General features: G+C 43.5%; 1 protein-coding gene across 2 annotated transcripts in view; it reads left to right on the forward strand.

Moving 5' to 3' along the window:
* abr (ABR activator of RhoGEF and GTPase) overlaps window positions 1–21,650 on the forward strand; it is a 77,399-nt gene that overhangs the window by 1,815 nt on the left and 53,934 nt on the right. The window contains exon 1 of one of the 2 annotated variants that reach the window (XM_057054765.1): window positions 8,779–9,082. The exons of the other annotated variant lie outside the window; for it this stretch is intronic. Within the exon in view, the coding sequence (XP_056910745.1) occupies window positions 9,022–9,082 (61 nt within the window). The 5' untranslated portion in view covers window positions 8,779–9,021. Of the gene's footprint in view, window positions 1–8,778; window positions 9,083–21,650 lie in introns of those variants that run through there. 2 annotated transcript variants of the gene reach the window in all.

Genomic DNA, 21,650 nt, shown 5'->3' on the forward strand with positions numbered 1-21,650 from the left:
CCTTTCTTCTACACCTTTAGGTTTTCCCTGTAAAAAAAACTCAATGTCAATGAATCAACAAACATCATACTTTTTGGGGTGTAACTTTTGTTCTCATTTGTCAAAAGGTGTCCAGATTTAGGTTTTAACAAGGAAAACCAATTGACCTCAGAAAGCTGTTTCCTTTCTTTATTAACTTCCTTAAAAATGTGGCAGTGCTGATCGAAAATATCTCTTTTTTTTATGGATGTTTGAACTCATCACAGAAGGCTGTTTTTCCAGACTTCCCAGTCTATGAGCACACTTCTAGCTACATTAGAAACAGGTTGATATACCAGGATAAGTTAAAGGTGTTCAGATTACTTCGGGACTTGTTTGCCCATATATTTGTATTGTAAGGATCGAAGTTATGATGCGTATCTCCACCAGATGTCAATGACACGGTGCATTCACAGTCTCATTATGATATATGGTGAAGAGTGAAGGCGTGCAGTGTAGTGTAAAAGCAGAAAAATCTATTTGTGGCGGTGTGCTGGCTGCATTTTGGCTACAACATCCTGCTTTCCTTCAAATCTTCGGGGGGCGTGTTTTTGGTGCATCCCTGGTATTTTCCAGTACAGATGTGGTATATAGAATGAGGATGCCTGATATAACACTCTTGACCTGTGCAGTCTTGTGCTGTGGTATTGATATTGAGGTTTTACAGGTATGTGTATACCACTGGTTGTGGCTTCAACGGCATTGGAAGCTCTTTCTCTGCTGCTGACATGCCACAGAGATCAGTTTGTTCAGAAGAAATAATAGACGCCTGACCTCGGGTCACGAGATGACATCTTCCTGGACTCTCACACACATCTAGAGAGGCAGTGGACACATGACAGAGGTCTTGCTCACTGTCCCTCCATTGTTCAACAGGCATTTGCTAGGAAGAAGTGATCCACTGTGTCATGTGTGTCTTTTGAAACTGCAAGTCTGACCTCTACGTGTGGAACCTGAGTCATGTCTGATTCACAACACCCGTTTATTCACTGCAATAATTCAGCATTTAGTCGACGTTCACAAACAGACTGTGCATAATGACTGTTGAAGAAGACTGAATTAATCTAAATCAGACTATGGAATGTATACCTGATGTTCAATGATCAGGACTTACCCACAATGCTAATTATAAGAATTCAACTCCACAATGGATAAAGTTTAGTGATACATTAAATATACTGTAATTGAGTTTAAAATTAGAATGCATCTGAGTAAAGGAAGAAAATCAAAAATATTAAAAGGACCATGTTCCTAACAGAAGAGCAGCAAAAACATTAAAAGTTGTCAACTTTCCTGTTTTTTAAAGTATTCTCGGAATATTGTTGCTTTAAAAAGAGTACAAGAAGCAGGTAGAGTGAATTAGCTGGTTTATTTTTGGGCCATTGAGTCTTTGATGGCTGCGATGAATATGTTTTTATTTCTGTGGGGTTCACACTAAAACATATGGAGCCACATAGACAACTCGCTTTTCACGAGTGTGTGTTAACGTTCTGTGGGCTTCTAAATTTGTCAGCTGGGTGCTTTGTTTTAAAGAACAGCTTCCTTTGCATTTTAGCAGGAGCACATTTACCTGTCAGGCATCCATCATCTTGGAGTAAAAGCAGCATGTTTGGAATTAGAATTTGAATGTGCAGGTTTAGGCAAAAATGCCCCCAAACCCTCACACTGACACATGGAGATGATAGCATTATCACATCACATCAAGAATTTCACTTCTTAAATTATGTGTGTGTCAACATATGTGCACTCTTATTCATTGCAAGATGAGGTTGTGACAATATGGAGGATGATCAAGCTCTGTCTTCAAGACGGGTTGAGTGAGATAATCACCTTCTGTTATGTACAAGTGATGTTCCAACTGATGGCTCACGGTTGCAGTGTAATGAATTAAACTGTTCACGCACTGGCAGAGTTTTGGCACCGCGGGCTCATTCTGCCAAAAGGAGCTGTTCTGACCCTGGTGAAGCAAATGGAGGGGGAACAAACCTGTTCTTGTCACTCTACTGCATATTTTCCCTCTTCTCTATGGTTGGTTCCTTCTTCCCCCAGATCATCAGGCTTGTTCAGACCTGCCCCAGATAGGGTTTGCAACAGGAGAACCGGACATCTGTCATATTATTTTTATTTTACCAATTGATAGTACAAATGGCAGAGAAGGGGGGTGTCACTTATGATTTGAATTCATAATCCAGTCAGTACCTTATCTTTGGTTTGTGTGTGCTGACTGCTCAGGATTTAATTGTGAAAGTTTTGTGCTGCAGCAGGTTGCAGAGAGAACCCTCCACACCCCCAGTTTGGTGCCTCTGGCTCCGTTCTCTGGGCTGTTCATGAGCATTTTGTTGCTCACTTATATTTTTGTTCACAAAAATATAAGTGGATCCAGTGTTATCCTCACCATAGGCTATTTTGCAGCTTGACTTATGTACTTTATTTGACCTTGATAAAACGTGTCAAGTGATGATAAACTGTTAAAATCTCTTCAAAGTGAACTAAATCCTGTAAATCCTCCAAATGTAAATGCTATTCATGGATCGACCTGTCCCCCTGTTACCTTGGTGATGAGCGTGTCATCATGGCCGTGCTTCTGTGGTAGTGGAGGAGGAGTGCGTTTAGCTGGATCAGAGGATGTAGGAGCTCTGCTTTGACCATACTTCGATATTTGATTCTTCGCTGAATCTCTTTTGGGGCAGTCTCTGCTGCATAGTTAAGGTAACTACGGACGCTTCTCTTTCAGAAGGCTTTGTTGGCAGCCTCACCTTTTTTCCTCGCCGAGCACACAGATACCTATGAGAAAGTATGATTTCCTGTAGCTTTATGACCCCCACCCACCCAACAGTTTCAAATATGAGTGTCTGACATATGTGTTATTACACCTAAAAGGTCATTTTTCCATTTTTTTGCTATAGAGAAAATCCAGTAAAACAGGACGTCGTCATTTTTGAGAGCTGTTGCTTTAAAAGAGGCAGGTTACAAATAAAAGCAGAAATCTTTCTCACCAGTTAGATTGCAAAGGGATAAAGTGGTTAAGAGGTCTGACTGGGAAAGTCCAAGCTTATTTCTCACCCTGAGTTAAGTTCTCTGATAAATATTAGAGCAGATAAATTGCACCAGCACTCTTGCTGCATTTCCTCCAGCTCATTGCCTCCCAAACAGGCTTTTACTCAGGGCAATACATTTTGAAATGACATGGAGAGCTGCTGCTAAACAGACGCTGTGACAGAAAGTGGTGGTTTTCCTGTCAGTTAACTGATTCATGCAGTGCTGCTCAACCTTGAGACTCCCATGAACTTGAGGTACATCAGCGACCAGGTTACTGTCAAAGATCTAAAATTCAGCTGATGACAACCTCTGCTGTTGTTTCATCGTAGAGACCACACCTCATCCTGTGCTGTCTGTAAAGCTTTCTGTTCTCATTTTCCTTTCAGATCTTCTTTATAGGGGCATCTGTCTCTGATTTACAGCCTTAAACAGTTTGGTTGTCTAGGCAAGACTTGGTGATATTTTGCACTAAAAGTTGAAAAGATTTTTTGCATTTTAAGCTCCGTCAGGAGTTGTTATACAGACAGACACAGGTGATTTTAGCTTACTTTTGGTCAGCTTACTGCTATGGACGACCTTATGTAGCAGATATATTTATCATTTTTGGTTGCTTCTTTAGTTGAGCTGCCACTGCCCAAAGAGTGAAAATTATTGGGTAAATCAACAAGCCTTTTGTGCTGTGGAAAAACATTGAACAAATGGCAAGGTTCCTGTACACTGCCAAGGCCGTGTCATGTTTTCTGTGGGACAGTGTAATCTATCAGGCCCACTAACCAATTGGACAGAATATGTAACAAGTTTATTACAAGGTTGTGCAACATGCAGTGTGGTGGAACATCATTTCATCCCTCCTGCAACAGCTGCAAGACCATTGTTATATTTAATCACTTCATATTTATGTAAATATGTGGTTTAACTTTTCTCCTCTCTTGGTTCTGTCGCTCAATGTTGAGCTTGTGTTCTCTGTCTGTGAGAAGTTTCCATGGTGACAGTATTACTGTGTCAGATGGCAGCCACAAAAGCTTTTTTTTAGCTCTGAAAGACCACCACACGTGGACATGACATCTTCTGCTGCAGTCATCACTTTCACTTCCATTTACTGCAAGATGGAAACCAGACAGAGAGTTGCACAACTAAGGAAATGCAGTATTATCCTTGCTAAACTTTACATTTCTCATTATTTAATTTTTAACACAGTGTAGAAGAAAGACAAGAGGCGTTTGTTTCAGATCGTACAAGCTCTCACCAAGATATTGAATGTCACTGGGTGATGATGTGGGAAACACTCGATATGTGGCTTGTGCAGGTCCAGGGTCAATAGTGTGTCACTGAATTTTGAGGAAGACTCGGCAGAAAGTTGTCTGCTGTTCACTGAAATGCAGAGGGAGGGATAATGAACTTTCAGAATTGTTCTGTAACCATCAGCATAACTAGTCTGCTTGATGAGGGGGAGGAAAGGAGAGAAGAGGAGAGGAAACCATTACCCAGTGGGGTGACAGAGGCCTGTCAGGTGATCATGTTTCCGGACCCCGGCAGCCTTGGCCTATAGCAGCATAGCTAAGATGTGACCTAACGATTAGACGACCCCCTAAGTATGATAATTTGTCTGTCTATAATAGTAACTGGAGTCGTCCCCTGTGACATCATTTGAATGAAAGATCGCTTCCTTGTGGTGATGTGTGGTAATGACAGAGTTGTAGTAATGTACAAATGGTGCACAAAGATAAATATATATTTTATTTTTTCTACTTAAAATAGATATGCTATAAACAGGTGGAAATTACATTGTGATATATACAGTATACACAACTGGTTGTAATACCACAGGGATTGTTCCTGACACAGTGACTGATGTTAAGTGTTCAGCAGAGTGACAGCCTGTGAAGAAACTGTTCCTGTGTCTGCTTGTTTTGGCGTACAGTGCTCTGTAGCGCCTACCAAAGGGGAGGAGTTGGAACAGGTTGTGTGTGTGATGTATCTGCAGCGATGCTTCTGGCCCATTCCCTGACTTTGGACTCTTACAAGTAGCTTCATAATACATTTCTGCAAGCACACTTGTATTTACAAAGACTCAACACTAGGGTGCAGTAGTTTGTTATTTACACACCTAGCACCCCCTCCACCACCACCACCCCCAAATGTGTGCCGTTTACATCCTAAAATTGTTTTTGGTGAGTTATTGTCAGAATGAAATATTATTAAAACTCCATGTGCATATTTGACCGTGAAAGATGAAAACATAAAGCAGCACTAATGATGTGCTAAAGCAATTAATAAAATATGAGATTTTACAGCATGTGCACGGCAGTGTGTGGGAGGCTGATCTGGTGTGTGTCCAATCACAGCATGATTCAGATGATTTCAGCATTGACCTCAATAGATCAAAGTGAATTCATCTCTGTCTGTCTCTCTCTCTCTCTCTCTCTCTCTCTCTGCTGCAACACACACTCATACAAATTCATAACACTTTCCTTGATCTCTTTGTCCCACTCTTGGGTCCTGCTCCTCCTTGACTTACACTGGCAGAGGATTTGGAGTATTTCAGGACCCTGGATCTGGATCACAGATGTGTGTGTTTAAATGGATCTTGAAGGAACGTGGGGGATTTCAGGGAAGATGGGTTGCTTGGAGAGCTGTTCATTCTAAAAGGTCGAACCTGAGAGACATTAGCAGACTGTTTAAATACACCCAAGTTGATTTGAGTCATTACCAGTTTAACCAGCAGACAGGAATCACGAGAGCACTCTGGTCTTTTCAATAATGCATTGTCTTTGTTTGTCTTTGTCTCCCCCAGCCCCCAAACCAAAGACAGGGTTATGAAAAAAAGCAATACAACATATTGTCATCTGTCTCCAAGATGACTTTTTTACGCACTGAGTATTTGGAAGGACGAATTACATTTCATTATTCACTCATTGGATTCAAGACCTCGACAATTGGTAGTTTATCAAGTTATTACTTAATTTTTCTCCTTCCTGTGCCAAGACTAGTTTTGTCTAACCTAATTCATTTCTGTAAATTCTGTCCTGCTTGAGTGCTTCATTGGGACTCTTGTGGAACCACTCACAGGGAAACAGCTGTCCACTTCCTTTATGTGCTGTCAGTCTTACATGTTCACAAAGAGTGCTTTTCGATAATGGGTCATATTGGGGAGGGGGTGTCAAAAACAGAAGTGGGGCTTTAGGCATTTCAGTCGTAATCTCAGTAAGTATCACAGGTAGTTTTCTTTGTCAACTGGACTGTATTTCTTCTCTTTGAAGACGTTTTGCCTTCTATCCAGAAGGCTTCTTCAGTTCTGAACTCGCTGGACACCGCACTTGAAAATATAGCCCTTGTGGAACATTAGCATGCTAATGATCTGGGTGGTCACCTGAGAGTCGTTGGTAGGGTCGTTCACCAAGTTTCAGCTGAGGTGTGCGCATTGTGATAACCAAAGTACTGTCTCGGATGGTTTATCCCCCATTTTTCAAATAGACGAGGAAGCAGGAGAAAATTCACTATAAGCAGTAAACAATTATTTCTAAAGCCTGGACCCACAATTTAATGCAGTCATATTTGGATATAGAGCATAGTGGCTGATAAATAAACATGTGTGTGTTTGTGTGCAGGGGAGGTGTAGCTAGACTGGCATCATCCTGATTTCATTCCTTCTGTGTTTGTGTACACTAAACAAAACTAGAATTAAAATGCACCAGCATAGCTTGAAAAGCCTCTGCTATCCACTGTAGGTCCATTGCCACGATATGTGTGCAGCTGTCTGTATTTACTAGCAGTAAATGGGTCTATATACTCCCCTGGTCGCTACAGTCATCTGCTTCACATGTCCTGATGGTAATCAGATCCAATTTCGATATACATACAATATATTTGAAATCACGAAGGCCTGAATTTGGTTCAACCTCCCTCACACAGTAAAAGGGAGGTGAGGGTGAAAGTGTCGACCTTTACTCATAATCAGGTCAGCACAGTAGATTCCTCCCTCTGGTGTCTGCAGCTACACCTGATCTGTGGGATGTCTTCAGCTCCATTCAGTCCATGTGCGAGTTACTTAGTTAAAACCCCTTTTTGACACACAGCTCCACTGCCTGTAAATATTTGATGAGGGTATGTTTGTGACACAAGGGCTGTGCACATGCAGTGCGAGTATGTGCGTGTGTGTTAAAGCTGTGTTTCTTTGACGATTGAATGCTGTAACATTGTGAATACGCCTAGACCAGAAGCAAAGAATTTGTAGGGCTGTGCATTAAATCTGTATTTGATGAAGCGCTACTCTCCAACCCCATCACCCCACCCCCCCCTCTGTTTTACCCTATTTGCATTTAACTAGTGTGTTTGTGTGCTATATATTTCTTGATGGCATTTAATATATTCATTAATAACTAGGAGACACATTAACACCCCCCCCCACACACACACACACATGCACACACATAGAAACACACAGACACGGACACCCGTTAAATGCCTTAACACACACTCGCACAGAAACGACCCCTGGCAAATGAGCTCTCGGGGATGCCCTCCTGTTAAATGTGTGTGTTTCCTCCAGCTGGCACATATGGGCTCTCTAGCCAGACAAAGGCCCCCCTGCTCTGCCTGCAGAGGCTGGTGAAGGAGGGGGCTTCCTCCTGTCATCCTTTGTGTCCTAATTGAAGTTTTTCTGCCTCTCAACCTTCCATCTTTCCTCCCCCATGCCCCTTAGAGAAGGTTGGGGGGGGGGAGTGGTCCTGAAGGGATTTGAGGGGGTGGTTTCATGTCAGGCTTTGTTTCTGCTGGCACGATACTTGTATCTAATGTAGCACATGCATTCATAAAAAAATACTGGCCTGATGGGAAGAAAGAGCTGTGTGATAATGCTGAACATAACTAACAAAACAAAGCACTGCAGGAGCATGTCATAATTTCTCCATTAAACCTATTTGTGCATTAAAGTTCTGATTGGAATTAGAAAATAAATAAAATGTCGGGTTTAATTTTGCTTTCTAAAGATCATCAGGCTCGCATGATTGCGTGCGTGCATGCGCACACACACGCACATACACATGTGTGTGTGTGTATCTGAGAGAATCTTTCATGTTTCCATGTTGTGTTTTATTTGTAAAAAGATGTGGGGCTCATGGCAACAGGAACCACTGATGGGTGTAGCTTAAAATGTGACATCTGAACCAGCCAATTTCTAACTGAATGACTGACTGTGTTTTCCACATTGTGTGTGTGTGTGTGTGTGTGTGTGTGTGTGTGTGTGTGTGTGTGTGTGTGTGTGTGTGTGTGTGTTTGGGGGCATTGAGGGATCCATGATCTATTTCACCTCACTGTTTGTAGAAAGCCTAGTAATAATATGCAAAATCACAACTCTTTGTTTTTATACCACAGGCTAAACAAGTGTCATGTTAGTATAGATATATACATTTTACATATTGTAGTGTTGGATGTTTTAATTTAGCTTTATATCATTATACAGTAATTATCAAACTCACTTCAGTGATTTGACATATGTGAGTTAAAGACAACCTGAGAGACAGATAATCAATCAGTTAGTACATAAAAACATCACTGGTACACAGTGATTATGCACCGCTTCTGTGCGTGTGTGTGTGTGTGTGAGGAAGAGAGAGAGAGGGAGAGGGGAGTGAGTGAGCAAGCCAAAGAGAGAGGGAGAGGGGAATGACTGAGCAAGCCAAAGAGAGAGAGAGTGCTTCTGCCTTCCCCTAGCAACGGTTGGCAGCGGTCTCCTCCAGCCTGTTGTTTTCTCTATCAGCGCTCACACACACACAGTCTTCAGAGTCAGCGGTCTATCTTGGACCCCAAAGCCTCTCTTTTTGCCACCCCAAATGATTCCTTGTGTCTCTTCTGCGAGATGAAGACCGCTTTAAAAAAATAAGGAAAAGAAAGACGGTAGAAAAACATCCGCAGCAAAAGGGAGCAGGAATCAGAAGGCAATAGTGAGAGAAGAGGAGGACGACGATGGAGCCCCTCAGTGCTCGCGGTCTACCCCGGCTGTCGTGGATTGACACTCTCTATAGCAGTATGTAACCTTCTATTTACTCCTTTCAGCGCATCTCCACTCTCCTCTTCACCTCAGGCCACTTTAGCTGGCTTCTCCCTCCTTTACCGTCTAATGTCACACCTCCTGCTAGTGGCTGTCTAGAAGAATAACCCCCAACACACAGTAGCCCCCATGTCTGTTTTACCCTACAATCACTCGTGTTGTGTAGATGTTTAGTGGCACGGAGATAGAGGTTCTGCTACATTAAAGTGGGGGTCATGTGCACAACGCAGAGGTAGAACTTTATGTTCCAGTCTGTTGATGATGCCATATACTGTATGATGCTAAATTTTTAATCTATTGGTTATTGTGGTCCCCATAGTTTGCTGGAGACGAGTCCCCCGTGTGTTCGCTTTAGTACCCTTTTAGATTTCCTTCATATGATCCGCAGCCCAAAGTCGTTATCTGTAAATGTGAAAGTTATTGATGATGTAAGTATGAATTAATGTAAACAGAATCTCCATTGTGCTTTCTCCCTTTTAATGAGAGTTGTGAGTTTCCTCCACTTTAAAGTGATTACAAAGGTCCCATCGGGCACGGCTGTGCCTCCCTGTTGCCGTGTCGATGAGATTATGCACGTGTTGTGGGTTTTACGAGCACATGTCATCGTTTTGGGATTCTTCTGTGCTGTGTCACGATTGTTGCCAGGCTTTAATCTGCAGAGGTGAATTGAACACAAGAGGGAGAGAGACGGGATTGTGGCCATGCTCGGGAATTTGCTGGTACACAAAAGTGAATCCTTTTGGAAGTATTTTGGTGGACAGGCTTGGGACTGTCACAAAGAATTATGCATTACTGTGTTGTTGACCCTGAAACTCCACCAGTGTTTCTTTTTACACTGTTTACCTGCTGAGCAGTGAAATGGGAGAGGTTTCACCTTTGCAGTTTTCCTCCCAAGCTAGAAGATTAAATACATTCCACCTCCATTATCAGCCAGTTGGGAGGCTAGTCTCAGTTTCTCCCAAACCACTGAGGCTTTCCGGACCTTTTTCCTGTACAGTATAAACATTTACCACCCAAGAGCACAACGATGAAATCACCAACCATTGTGCTCTTCGGTCATTAGTAATGCTGAAAGTTTTGGGCTCTTGTATTAATTCTAAAATAAGCTAATCACCTATGGGTGGCTTATAAGTGTATGAACTCATGCATTTCAAAACTAAACCAGGTCAGTGGAAGCGGATGATAAGCAGCCCAGAGATGGTGTATTATCTCCTTACTATTTTAATATTGCTATTTTGAGTTTGCTGTTGCTCTGACCAAAAACATAACGCCTCACAGGTTCAGCCCCAACAAGCTTAAAAAAACTATCAGTTTAGGGATAATCTGGATGTGTAAATGGTGGCTTTGTGTCAGGCCTGATTGGAATTTTCTTGAAAGGTTTTTTTTTTTGAGGGAAATATCAAATCCTTTACATGCACTTTTCATAATTATTTTGCTTTCTCTCATTGTTGTTTATAATGTGATTACAATGCATTAGTAAATTGGTATTTGAGATACTGACTTTCTTTCACTTTACCAAAGAGAAATACATCACTTTAAAAGGTCCAGACCAACCCTTCCTCTCATTTAGGGGATTACCAAACACAAGGCTGTAACTGCATCTGTCCTAGTCTGCCACTGACACTGTGTTAATGGCTTAATGTGACCACATCCTTAACTCTGTGGAGCGGATACTGGAAGCCACAGCTGCTGGGTTCACCCATGGAGGCTTTCTCTGTTCAGCCCTGCCGTTTGACCGCTGCTTATCCAGCTGAGATTTCCTTCACCAGTTATAAACCAGTCCATCCTTTCATCACGAGGACAAAAGCATGTGTATGTGGATGTAATGGCACACAATTATTGCACACAATGGTTGAATTCACAGCACCCAGTCACTCATTAGGCAGCCTCGTCCTCATATTGGCTTTAGCAGCATGAAGCGTCAGATGGCTATTGGTATTTTATGTGTGCAAGAATGTACATTTAGTTAGAACTACGTCAACTATATTGTTTGTCCACCATGTAATTAAAATGTGATGAGTTAGACTCCATAAATAATAATAAAAATGTGCTTTGGACTTGGTGTTTTCACTTGGTGTCATAGCAACATTCTAGATTATATAACAGCCAAAATATGGGCCTTCTGCCATGGCAGCTCTGCTGCACCACGCGCAGATGCATGCGTACATGTATGCCAAATCTAATCTGTGTCACCTTGAGGGAGGTGGCATATGTCGGCATCCCAGATGCAGCTTTAAAAACTAAGTCTATCCTCATTTCTGTACAGCCTCTGTGTAGTTAAAAGATGAGCTGGGCAAGCCTTGCTAAAATATGAGTGTGCCCCGAGTTCAGGAGTCTGAGAAAGGGTCATGTGTACAGTGATATCCCAATTTCATGTTGCAGTTGTACAGATGGTTGAATGGAATTTATAGGGCACTCTAATCTAAGAGTGACTCCCAAACAGCAGGAGAACGCGCTGACCTGCAGGCCAAATCAAATCCAGATTTGAAATTTTATTTTTAGATAAACAATGGATAAACATCATGAATTCAGACTGTATTATATAAGGTGCTTGTTGAGGGAAATGCTTGTAAATAGTATATATTGATGTCATTGTTGAGATGCAAAACTATTCTGAATGAATACTCGTGTAAAAATCATTCCCTTAGCTAAAGAGTTTCGTTCTTTGTTCTTTTCATTCAAATCCTCAGGGTTGCAGGAAATAAGTCAAATTTCAGTGGATTATTTTTAATGGCATTTCAGAAACAAAAACTGATTAAAACACTGCAGCAGTAGAATCTGATGGAATGGAAAATGCTTTATATTTGTCTTTCCACACAGATGACGAAGAAGAGTGAAAAGTAACAGGAGGCAGCAGGCTCCTATATTCTGTGTACCGTATATGTGGGCTAATAATGCCTTCAGTTATGGCTGATGTTGAATAATGACAGGTTGGTTCGAGGGGATGCTGTGGACCAGGAGATTGACAGCCAGGTTTCTATTTGCTCTGCCTTCTCTCTCCACCTGTAATAGATGGAGCTGACCTGCTGCTGCAGGCTGACTCCAGTCCAGTCCCAGTTCTGTCTTTAAGTGTTTAATGTTCAGACTTTATGTTGTTACATGGCCCGCTTCAGCAAATTGGTGCGCAAGAGAGTGATTTTGGACTGGCTCCCAGTAGAGTTTTACAGGGTAGTAATACAACATGTGATACATCGTTAGTCACAAAAATCCATATCACCCAAATCTGAACCCCACTTTTTTGTCTCACCATTTTTTTGTGTGGCCGATGGTGACACTCTTGTCGTCGGTCCTGAGTGATGGAACTTCATGGTTTTCTAATGTGAACTGTATTCTCAACACAGACAGGAGGCAGAAGCAAAATACAATCTTAGGTTTTTACTGAATTAGTGTTACCCATTCCCATACAGAATTCAATGCCATGAGATATTATTGTAAAAGAATTGTTTATTGTGTCATCAGGATACAGACATCTCTCTGTGCCCAGTAAAAGTGCAAACACGGTAAAGATTTTCTTCTCACAATGGGAAAAGTGTTTTGTGATTTAATCTCTTGTGAGTTTTCACGTTGGCCCTGAATAACCTCCATTATTGAGATCAATAGATGAACTTTGTTCCCTTGAAGTGTCGCTATTGAAAGGGATGTTTAAATCTGTCCCCTCACACAAGAGCAGGGGATACTCTGGGAGGCCTGTAACCGTGTTATGTAACGCCGTGCTCATCTCTGCAGCCCCTTGCCATCCATTCTCCTCTGTTTTTGTTGTCGTCGAAGCATCTTCCTCATTTTAGGTCGAGCTTATATAAGCAGATTTGTGTTTGCGAAACAAAATGCTCTGGGATGTGAGAGGAGGACTGACAGTACAAATGAAAACGTATATTTATTTGCTTTTCTTTCTCTCACCCATCTCTGCTTTTAGAACATTAAACTTGAGTCTCTTCCTTCAAATTGCCAAATATGAAATGAATGTGTGTTGATGGAATGGTGGGTAATGTAGTATTTTAACCTTTGTAACTTTCAAAATAAATTCAGTTCTATTACGTATGAATGAATTTATAAAAAACAATAAGCTGTATTATACAGTAGTTATGCAGCCTTTTGAAAGAGGCAGCCTTAATAAAAGGTGGATATTGTTTCTTTTTCATGATCTCAGGCAGCTGAAAGTGGAAAAGGCCCTTGTAAGATTAAACTGGTTGCATGCTTGCTCCTGTTGGGGTTATATTCTGGGCCACCGGGGTTCATCCAGCATCAACCTTCTGAATAATAGATAAAGTATTTGGCTCAGCTGTTTGTGCTGCTGTGGCTTTTAATCACACAGTAAATAAACAAGTGTTATATTGTGTTGCTAATTGAATTAAGAAATTTAGTTTGTTGTTGATTGATTTTTGTTTGTTTCACTTCGTTTCGTTTTCTCCCGCTTATCCGGATCCGGGTCGCGGGGGCAGCAGCATCAGGAGGGATGCCCAGACAGCTCTCTCCCAGGCCACTTCCATCAGCTCCTCTGGGGGAACCCCCAGCTGCTCCCAAGCCAGGCGAGAGATGTAATCTCTCCACCTAGTCGCCGGCCACGGAACACCTCTAAAGGGAGGCGTCCGGAAGGCATCCTAGCCAGATGCCCGAGCCACCCCAACTGACTCCTCTCGATGTGGAGGAGCAGCGGTTCTACTCCGAGCCCCTCCCGGATGTCCGAGCTTCTCACCCTATCTCTAAGGCTGAGCCCGGCCACCCTGCGGAGGAAACTCATTTCAGCCGCTTGTATCCGCAATCTCGTTCTTTCGGTCATCACCCAGCATTGATGGCCATAGGTGAGGACTGGGACGTAGAATGACTGGTAAATCGAGAGCTTTGCCTTCCGGCTCAGCTCCTTCTTCACCACGACGGATCGGTTAAGCGCCCGCATCACTGCTGACGCCGCTCCGATCCGCCTGTCGATCTCCCGTTCCATCCTACCCTCACTCGTGAACAAGATCCCGAGATACTTGATCTCCTCCACCTGGGTCAGGACCTCCTCCCCAACCCGGAGAAGGCACTCTACTTTTTTCCGAGCGAGGACCATGGACTCTGACTTGGAGGTGCTGATCCGCATCCCTGCCGCTTCACACTTGGTTGCGAACCATCCCAGCATTTGTTGGAGGTCCTTGTTCGATGGCGCCAGAAGAACTACGTCATCCGCAAAAAGCAGCGACGAGATCTTCCACCCACTGAACTCGACACCCTCCACTCCCCGGCTGCGCCTAGAAATTCTGTCCATAAAAGTTATGAACAGAACCGCTGACAAAGGGCAGCCCTGGCGGAGTCCAACCCTCACTGGGAACGAGCCCGACTTACAACATCCGGACCAAACTCCTGCTCCTTTGGTACAGGGACTGGACGGCCCTTATCAAGGGACCTTCCACCCCATACTCCCGGAGCACCCCCCTACAGGATGCTCCTGGGGACCCGGTCATAAGCCTTTTCCAAGTCCAAAAAACACATGTGGACTGGTTGGGCAAACTCCCAACTCCCCTCAAGTACCCCAGCAAGGGTAAAGAGCTGATCCGTGGTTCCACGACCGGGGCGAAACCCGCATTGTTCCTCCTCGATCAGAGGTTCGACTTTCAGTCTAATCCTCTTTTCCAGCACCCTGGCATAGACTTTCCCAGGGAGGCTGAGGAGTGTGATCCCCCTATAGTTGGAACACACCCTCTGGTCCCCACTCTTAAAAATAGGGACCACCACCCCGGTCTGCCAGTCCAAGGGCACTGCCCCCGATGTCCACACAATGTTGCAGAGGCGTGTCAACCAGGACAGCCCTACAACGTCCAGAGCCTTAAGATACCCCGGGCGGATCTCCTCCGCTCCCGGAGCTCCGCCGCCGGGCAGCTGTTTCACTACCTCGGCAACTTCCGTTCCGGAAATTGGATGGTCCACCTCCTGGTCATCCGACTCTGTTCCACCTTGAGGATACATGTTGATAGGATTGAGGAGCTCCTGGAAGTATTCCTTCCAACGCCAGATAATTGCCCCAGGAGACGTCAGCAGCTCCCCACACACACCTAACACGGTGTGGGCGAGTTGCTGCCTGCCGCCCCTAAGGCGCTGGACAGTTTGCCAGAATCTTCTTGGAGCAGACCGAAAGTCTTCCTCCATAGCCTCACCGAACTCCTCCCATGCCCGAGTTTTTGCCTCCGTGACTGTCGCGGCCGCAACCTGCTTAGCCAACCTGTACCGGTCAGCTGCTTCTGGAGACCCACAGACCATCCATGACCTGTAGGCCTCTTTCTTCAGCTTGAGGGCTCCCCTCACCCCTGGTGTCCACCATCGGGTACGGGGATTACCGCCACGACCAGCACCAGTGGCCTTGCAGCCACAGCTCGCGACAGCCGCCTCGACAATGGCGGAGCGGAACATGGCCCATTCAGGCTCAATGTCCCCTACTGCCCTCGGAACACGATCACAACCGTCAGAACCGTTCCCCGACCCGAAGGCGCAGGGAAGCAACCCTTTTGCTCAACCGCGAGAACCCCAACGTCGAACTAGATAGTTGGGGGCAAGCAAAAAGCCCACCCCTGCTCTCCGTCTCTCACCTTGAGCAACTCCAGCGTAGAAGAGTGACCAACCCCCCTCAAGGACTTGGGTTCCTGAGCCGACGCTATGTGTGGAGGTGAGACCGACCACATCTAGTCGGTAACACTCAACCTCCCCCACAAGCTCCAGCTCTTTCCCCACCCGAGAGGTGACGTTCCATGTTCCAAAAGCCAATTTCCATAACCGAGGATTGGACCGCCAAGGTCCCCGCCTTGGTCCGCCGTCCAATCCACACTGCACCGGACCCTTCATGCTCCTCCTGCGGGTGGTGGGTCCACTGGAGACGGGAGTGTCCACATAGCTGGTTCGGGCTGGGCCCGGCCGGGCCCCATGGATGTAGGCCCGGCCACCAGGCGCTCGCCATCGAGCCTGGCTCCAGGGTGGGGCCCCGGTAACCCTCCGGGCTGGGTACGCGGCTTCCCTTTTAGTTGTTCTATGATGGGTCTTGAACCATTCTTTGTCTGACCCTTCACCTAGGACCAATCTGCCTTGGGAGACCCTACCAGGGGCAAACTGCCCCGGACAGCATAGCTCCCAGGCTCATTAGGGTACTCAAACTCCTCCACCACGATAAGGTGATGGTTCACGGAGGACTTTTGTTTGTAATTGTAACTAATTATTTTAAATGTTTTTTTTATTTATTTTGCGCCGTACATAATGTAGCTGTGATGCTGGTTCAACTGTTGGCTGTGATTAATGATTGAGCTATTTAGGATTTGCTTAGGCATTAATTTACTTTAATGGTTTTGGACGAGGACATCGTTAGCTGCATTTTGCGCGATCTATGCCTATTCTCTCTTCTACTTGTCCTCCCACTTCTTCTCCATCTCTACCCAGCTGGCCATCAGCAGGAGGGTCCTCCATATGAGCCTGGTCCTGCTCAAGGTTTCTTCCTGATAAGGGGGAGTTTTTCCTTGCCACTGTTGCTTGCTGGGGGTCAGTCTCTGGTAATCTGTAAAAGCCTAGAAACAATTTTGATTGTAACAGACGCTATATAAATAAAGAGTGATTGATTGATTGATTGATTGAGCTGCATCTAAAGACATGCTATTGCGCAATTAAACAAAACAAAACAAAAAAAAGTTTAAAAATATATATAAATGTGTTTTCTCTTTAATGCCAAACAAAATATGTTATCAGAATTTTGCAGCTAAATTGAGGAATCTTACAAATGTTATCATTTTTAGAAGAGTCAAGCTCCTTTGTTGTGCTTGATGTTAGAGGGTGTGTCATGTGTCTCAGTATGTTTTGTTCAGGGAGTCTATAGGGATCTTCATCCATGACCTGAGGGGTGTGTGCCTGTGTGGATGGGGATAGGTTGCTATACACTGAAGTCATCTTTTAGGGCTATAGTAACCACCAACGCCGTCTTTCTGACCACCCTGGCTCCTCTCTTGTCAGCCAATCATGAGAGAGAAACACCACCTTCCTGGCCAATGGTGCAGCTGCCATGTTTACATGCTCCCAGAAGGCAGAGGCCATGATTAAGCATTCAGGGTAGTGGAGCGAGAGAGACAAGAAGGGGGAGACATGAAAGGGGGAAGAGGCCATTACGAGTTGAAAGGGTTTATGGATGCACTCAAGCATTGAGCATCTCTGGGCTCAGGTGAACAGACATGCGCAGGTCACTGATTGTCTTAAACACACACGTATCACTTCCCGATTATGAATTAATGTCATGGATACAATACACACTCCATACATGTTTGTTTCATTAGTTTAGAAAGAAGTTTAATGTAATTTACGAAGCATCCTGCATATATTCCACTCTAACACTCATTTTTGTGTCCGTTTATATGTGTGGTAAAATATTATTGGCCCTGATTGGCCCTCTTCTCAGCACATCATCTCTCTACTGAAGTCAAGAAGTGGATCTTGTTTTTATTTACTCTTATTATCACACATACATATGCATTTAAGCCACGCCTCAGGAACCGCGCAGAGCCACTGCGGAGCACCTGTGGAGCAGTTGTAGTTAAATGTACCGGTAACCACATACATACTAACTTCATATAAATTAAGTTTCAGTATTGACTGAAAAAGTACATTTACTTTATACTGACCCTTGGTTTTACATCACTGGAGCACTGCTCATCAGTCTTTGTTTGTGTGTCAGATAGATGTGGGCTTTTGAGAGCTCATCACAGTTCATCAGACACCAGAAAACCTCGGACCTTCATCACTCCACCCTCCTGTAACAGGATTCTCTGTGAATACACACAAATCAAACAGACATTAGGCCCAGTGCCTGTAAACATTGCGCAAGAATGTCAGTGTCAATGAAAAAATAGTATAATTGCAAAAGTATTAGTGCAAAAATGCACTAAACGTCTGAGTCTGCTCCTAGTAGTTGGATATTTTCATTGGCAGTTAGTGATGTCTGCGTTCACTCTGAAATCTTCTTTCAAAGTTTCTCCTCTCATTTTAGTGTTTCTCTTCTTCCTTTAATAATATTCTTATATGAAACATGCAGCACAGCACAGTGCCGTACCCCACTAACCTACGCCCTATCACCTGCCATCAGCAGCTGCTTGCATTTCAATAGCTCCCATTATCCCTGCTCCTCAGTTTCAGTGCCCAATTCAATACGCTTTCTGTTTGCATGAAGTGAAACAATAATTTTGCACAACGATATGTAGATGCAAACAAAATGAAGCTACTTAAAAGTTTGTCAGCACATATTTAACTCTACAATCATTTGGAACATCAAATTCTATCATACCTGCTTCCAAACATGGGGGGCACAAGGTGGGACGAGGCAAATAAATTGCTGGATTATTTGTGATAGATTTTGTTTGCCTGTATGTCTAGGTGTGTGTGGGTGTGTCTGGTCTTGTGACCTCTTGTGTGCAGACAAACCTAGCTTGATGTATCACAGCTTTTGTCCTAATCTATGGAAGCACTAGTGTGTCTGAACAGTCCAAGCCTTGGGGATTTAGGCTAACTAATTATAATGTATAGTGGCTGGCTGTCATGGAAACATTGGTTGGTTCATGCATGGACGGAGGGCCCTTATCTTTTGCTGCCTACAGGCGTATGTCACATGAAGATATGCAGCTGTAGCAGAATTGACATTCATTTGAGGAATAAAGGGAGAATACTAAGTTGACTCTTCACCTGGCATAGAAAGTGCTCCGAACATGTGCTCACAGTTTGTGAAGTGGATAATGGAAACTACCGTCATGTGTCTTAACTCCTAGTTGAACAAAAGCACAGTAGAAGTTTCGCCTGTTCTCTTTTCCAACCCTCATCCTTTTAGAATAGCAGGTTTGTTCCATCGGAAGAAGCCCAGTGTGAGGCTGGATGAGTGGGATAGGAGCAACAATGACTCCGCCTGAAGTGGATGACTCATATCCACAAACCATTTGCTTAGTCAGCATCTTTTTGCATCACTGTATTCTGATACTAGGAGAAGTTCTGACTAAATATGAATCATTAGCATTGCCTCTGCTACCCCTTTTCTGGTATTCTGTACCTAAAGCTTAAAATAACGCATATCTAAATCTATATATCTATATCTATCTATGTATATTTTGTGTTTTTGTAAACTTTAATTAATTGGAAATCTCACCAGTTATGTGGTCAGCAGATTTTTGAAGTTAAACGAGGAATTAAAAATTGTCTGCACTCACATTTATTCCCGTTCCTTCCTGGCACAGCCTGCTTTCATTTAACATTCCAGTATTTAATTCTTTTTAGAGCATTAGCTGTAGATGCTCTCAGCTTGTATCAGTCATAGCTACCTTCTATAGTATTTGCTGACTGCAACTGTGAACATTACAGTTTGGTAATCATAAAGCGAAATGATGTTCAACGGTCTGCATCTGATATCTTATATATTGTGTTGTGCAGATGTAGGGGGTCAAGGATCTCAGCATGCACAAGTAAAATATAGATGTGTGACATTCATCTCCTCAGCTGCACTCATCACGGATGAGATGAACTGTGGAGGAATTGCTGTTCAGAAACTTCATGGTTTGGTTCACCAGATCTGTAGCCAGCATCTGTTGGTTTTCCTCAGATATGTCTGTCTTTTGCTTATCATTATTAACCGTGACTGGTTGCAAGGTCCACCAATTTAGTTTAATTTGTATAAGTGGTTTATTCTTTAAAAAATCCAATCTCCAGCCTTGGTACATTGTGTGATAAAATAACTTTAAAACCCACATACATGGTAGCTGCTGCAGTGATCAAGTTCACGTTACAGTGCTGCTAAAGTCCTTCATGTTGATGAGAGAGGCTGTAAAGTTCACAAAGATCTTAAATTTCCCCCGTCACCTCTTGTTTGACAACAGCAACTCAAGCAGATATTAATGCCTACAATATGTACACACTGTAGTATACATCCATAAAGTCTGTGCCATTGCTGTCATGGTGTCTGGGCTCCCAACACTGTGCTACAGGACACGCAGTGCCTTTTCTTGTTGTTTTTCTTCTATCTGGTCTACAGAGAATTGGGTCCGTTATGGTTGAGCTCACTGAGGGTCGTCTGTGCTCCTCAGTGGAGAAATGCTCTCTGCGTGTGTATATGCATTTGTGTATGAGTTTTATGTGTGCTATATATACATTAATCACGTTAATGAATAGACATATGTATAGTGATGCTGAAAGTCTTTCCTACCCTATGCAGGAAACTCTGGCTTCCAAATACACATGCATTCTGTTCTAAACACCATGCTGCGTGGGTTAAGGCATGTTTGCTCAGTCGCTGCAGTCATGGCCCACATACACAAGCAGTTTTCAGGGCTGTTTCATGGTGCCCACACAGTGCTAGCTTGCTGCAAGGCTGCATGATGTAATCCTTCTCCTTCTGAAAAGAAAATGCTGAGCAAGGCAGCACAGTGCCTTGATTGAATTCTCATACTGCTGCAGCAACTCTTGCTTCTTCCTGACCACATTTATTTGCAAATTTGTGCAAGTGGTTGAAGCCCTGTGGAGTTTAGACTGACATTTGATGAGCTCATGTAAATTGTCAGTCCTATTTTTCACAATAGCTCTTATTCATACCTTCTATCGGGGCAGTCAAACACCAGAACACTGCTGCTCTTCAGGGTTTATTGACTGCCTGTCAGCATTACCAGACGGCTTTTTGGAGGCCAGGATGCATTTGAATTAGTCTGGCCAATTTTCAAGGCATCTATTTTTTTCCTTTCCATGGAAATGGGGGGCTGGTTATTAGGAGTGACAGGTGAGTCAGTGAGGAATGAGAGCCGACATTAAGCAGAGGTCAGAGGAGTACTGGAGTGTTTGGGATTGTACTGGAGATTTAACAGGTGTGTTATGCAACATATCTGCTGCCACACATGTTGACCTGTATGTGTGCGCACACATTGGTGTAATGATCAAGCGCTCCTCATCGACATAGCTTCATATTCTGAGAGAATCAAGCTGTCGGTCTGTGCTTCTTGAAAGGTCACATAAACATCCAAATTGGGGACCATAGCATACAATAAAATATTAATCAGGCTTTAAATCAAAACTACAACTACAGATGTGACATGTTCCAAAGAATTGGAGCTGCTAAAGAGAGACATCGGGCAGTACAGTATTTGGGCCAATTTAATTCACAACAGGAGAGACAACTTAACTCTAATGTACAGCGTGCTACAGTGATCAAGAGAACTAACAAACAAAAAGTTAGCTTTGTAAGAAAAAAGTTAGCTTTTTTGACAAAATAAATCTGCATGTCAAATTAAAACTACAGTGAAAGTGTACTTAGACATTACACACTTTTTTTAATGTGAATTTCAGATTCAGTAACCAACAGATGTTTATTGTGACCAGCAGATGGATTTGCAGCTCATCTTTGCAACACTGGCTTAGTGTTTGGTAAAGATTAACACCAAAGGCAAAAAAATACACAGAAAAGAGCATGAGCCAGGAATAGAATCCTGCAGCACGCCACATTTGTCAATGGTTTTAGAGGAAGACCATTAACAGATTAAAACGGTAAAAGTTATGGACTGAATGGCCCATAGTGCCA

Source organism: Takifugu flavidus, chromosome 14 (genome assembly GCF_003711565.1).
Source record: "Takifugu flavidus isolate HTHZ2018 chromosome 14, ASM371156v2, whole genome shotgun sequence".
NCBI lineage: Eukaryota > Metazoa > Chordata > Actinopteri > Tetraodontiformes > Tetraodontidae > Takifugu > Takifugu flavidus.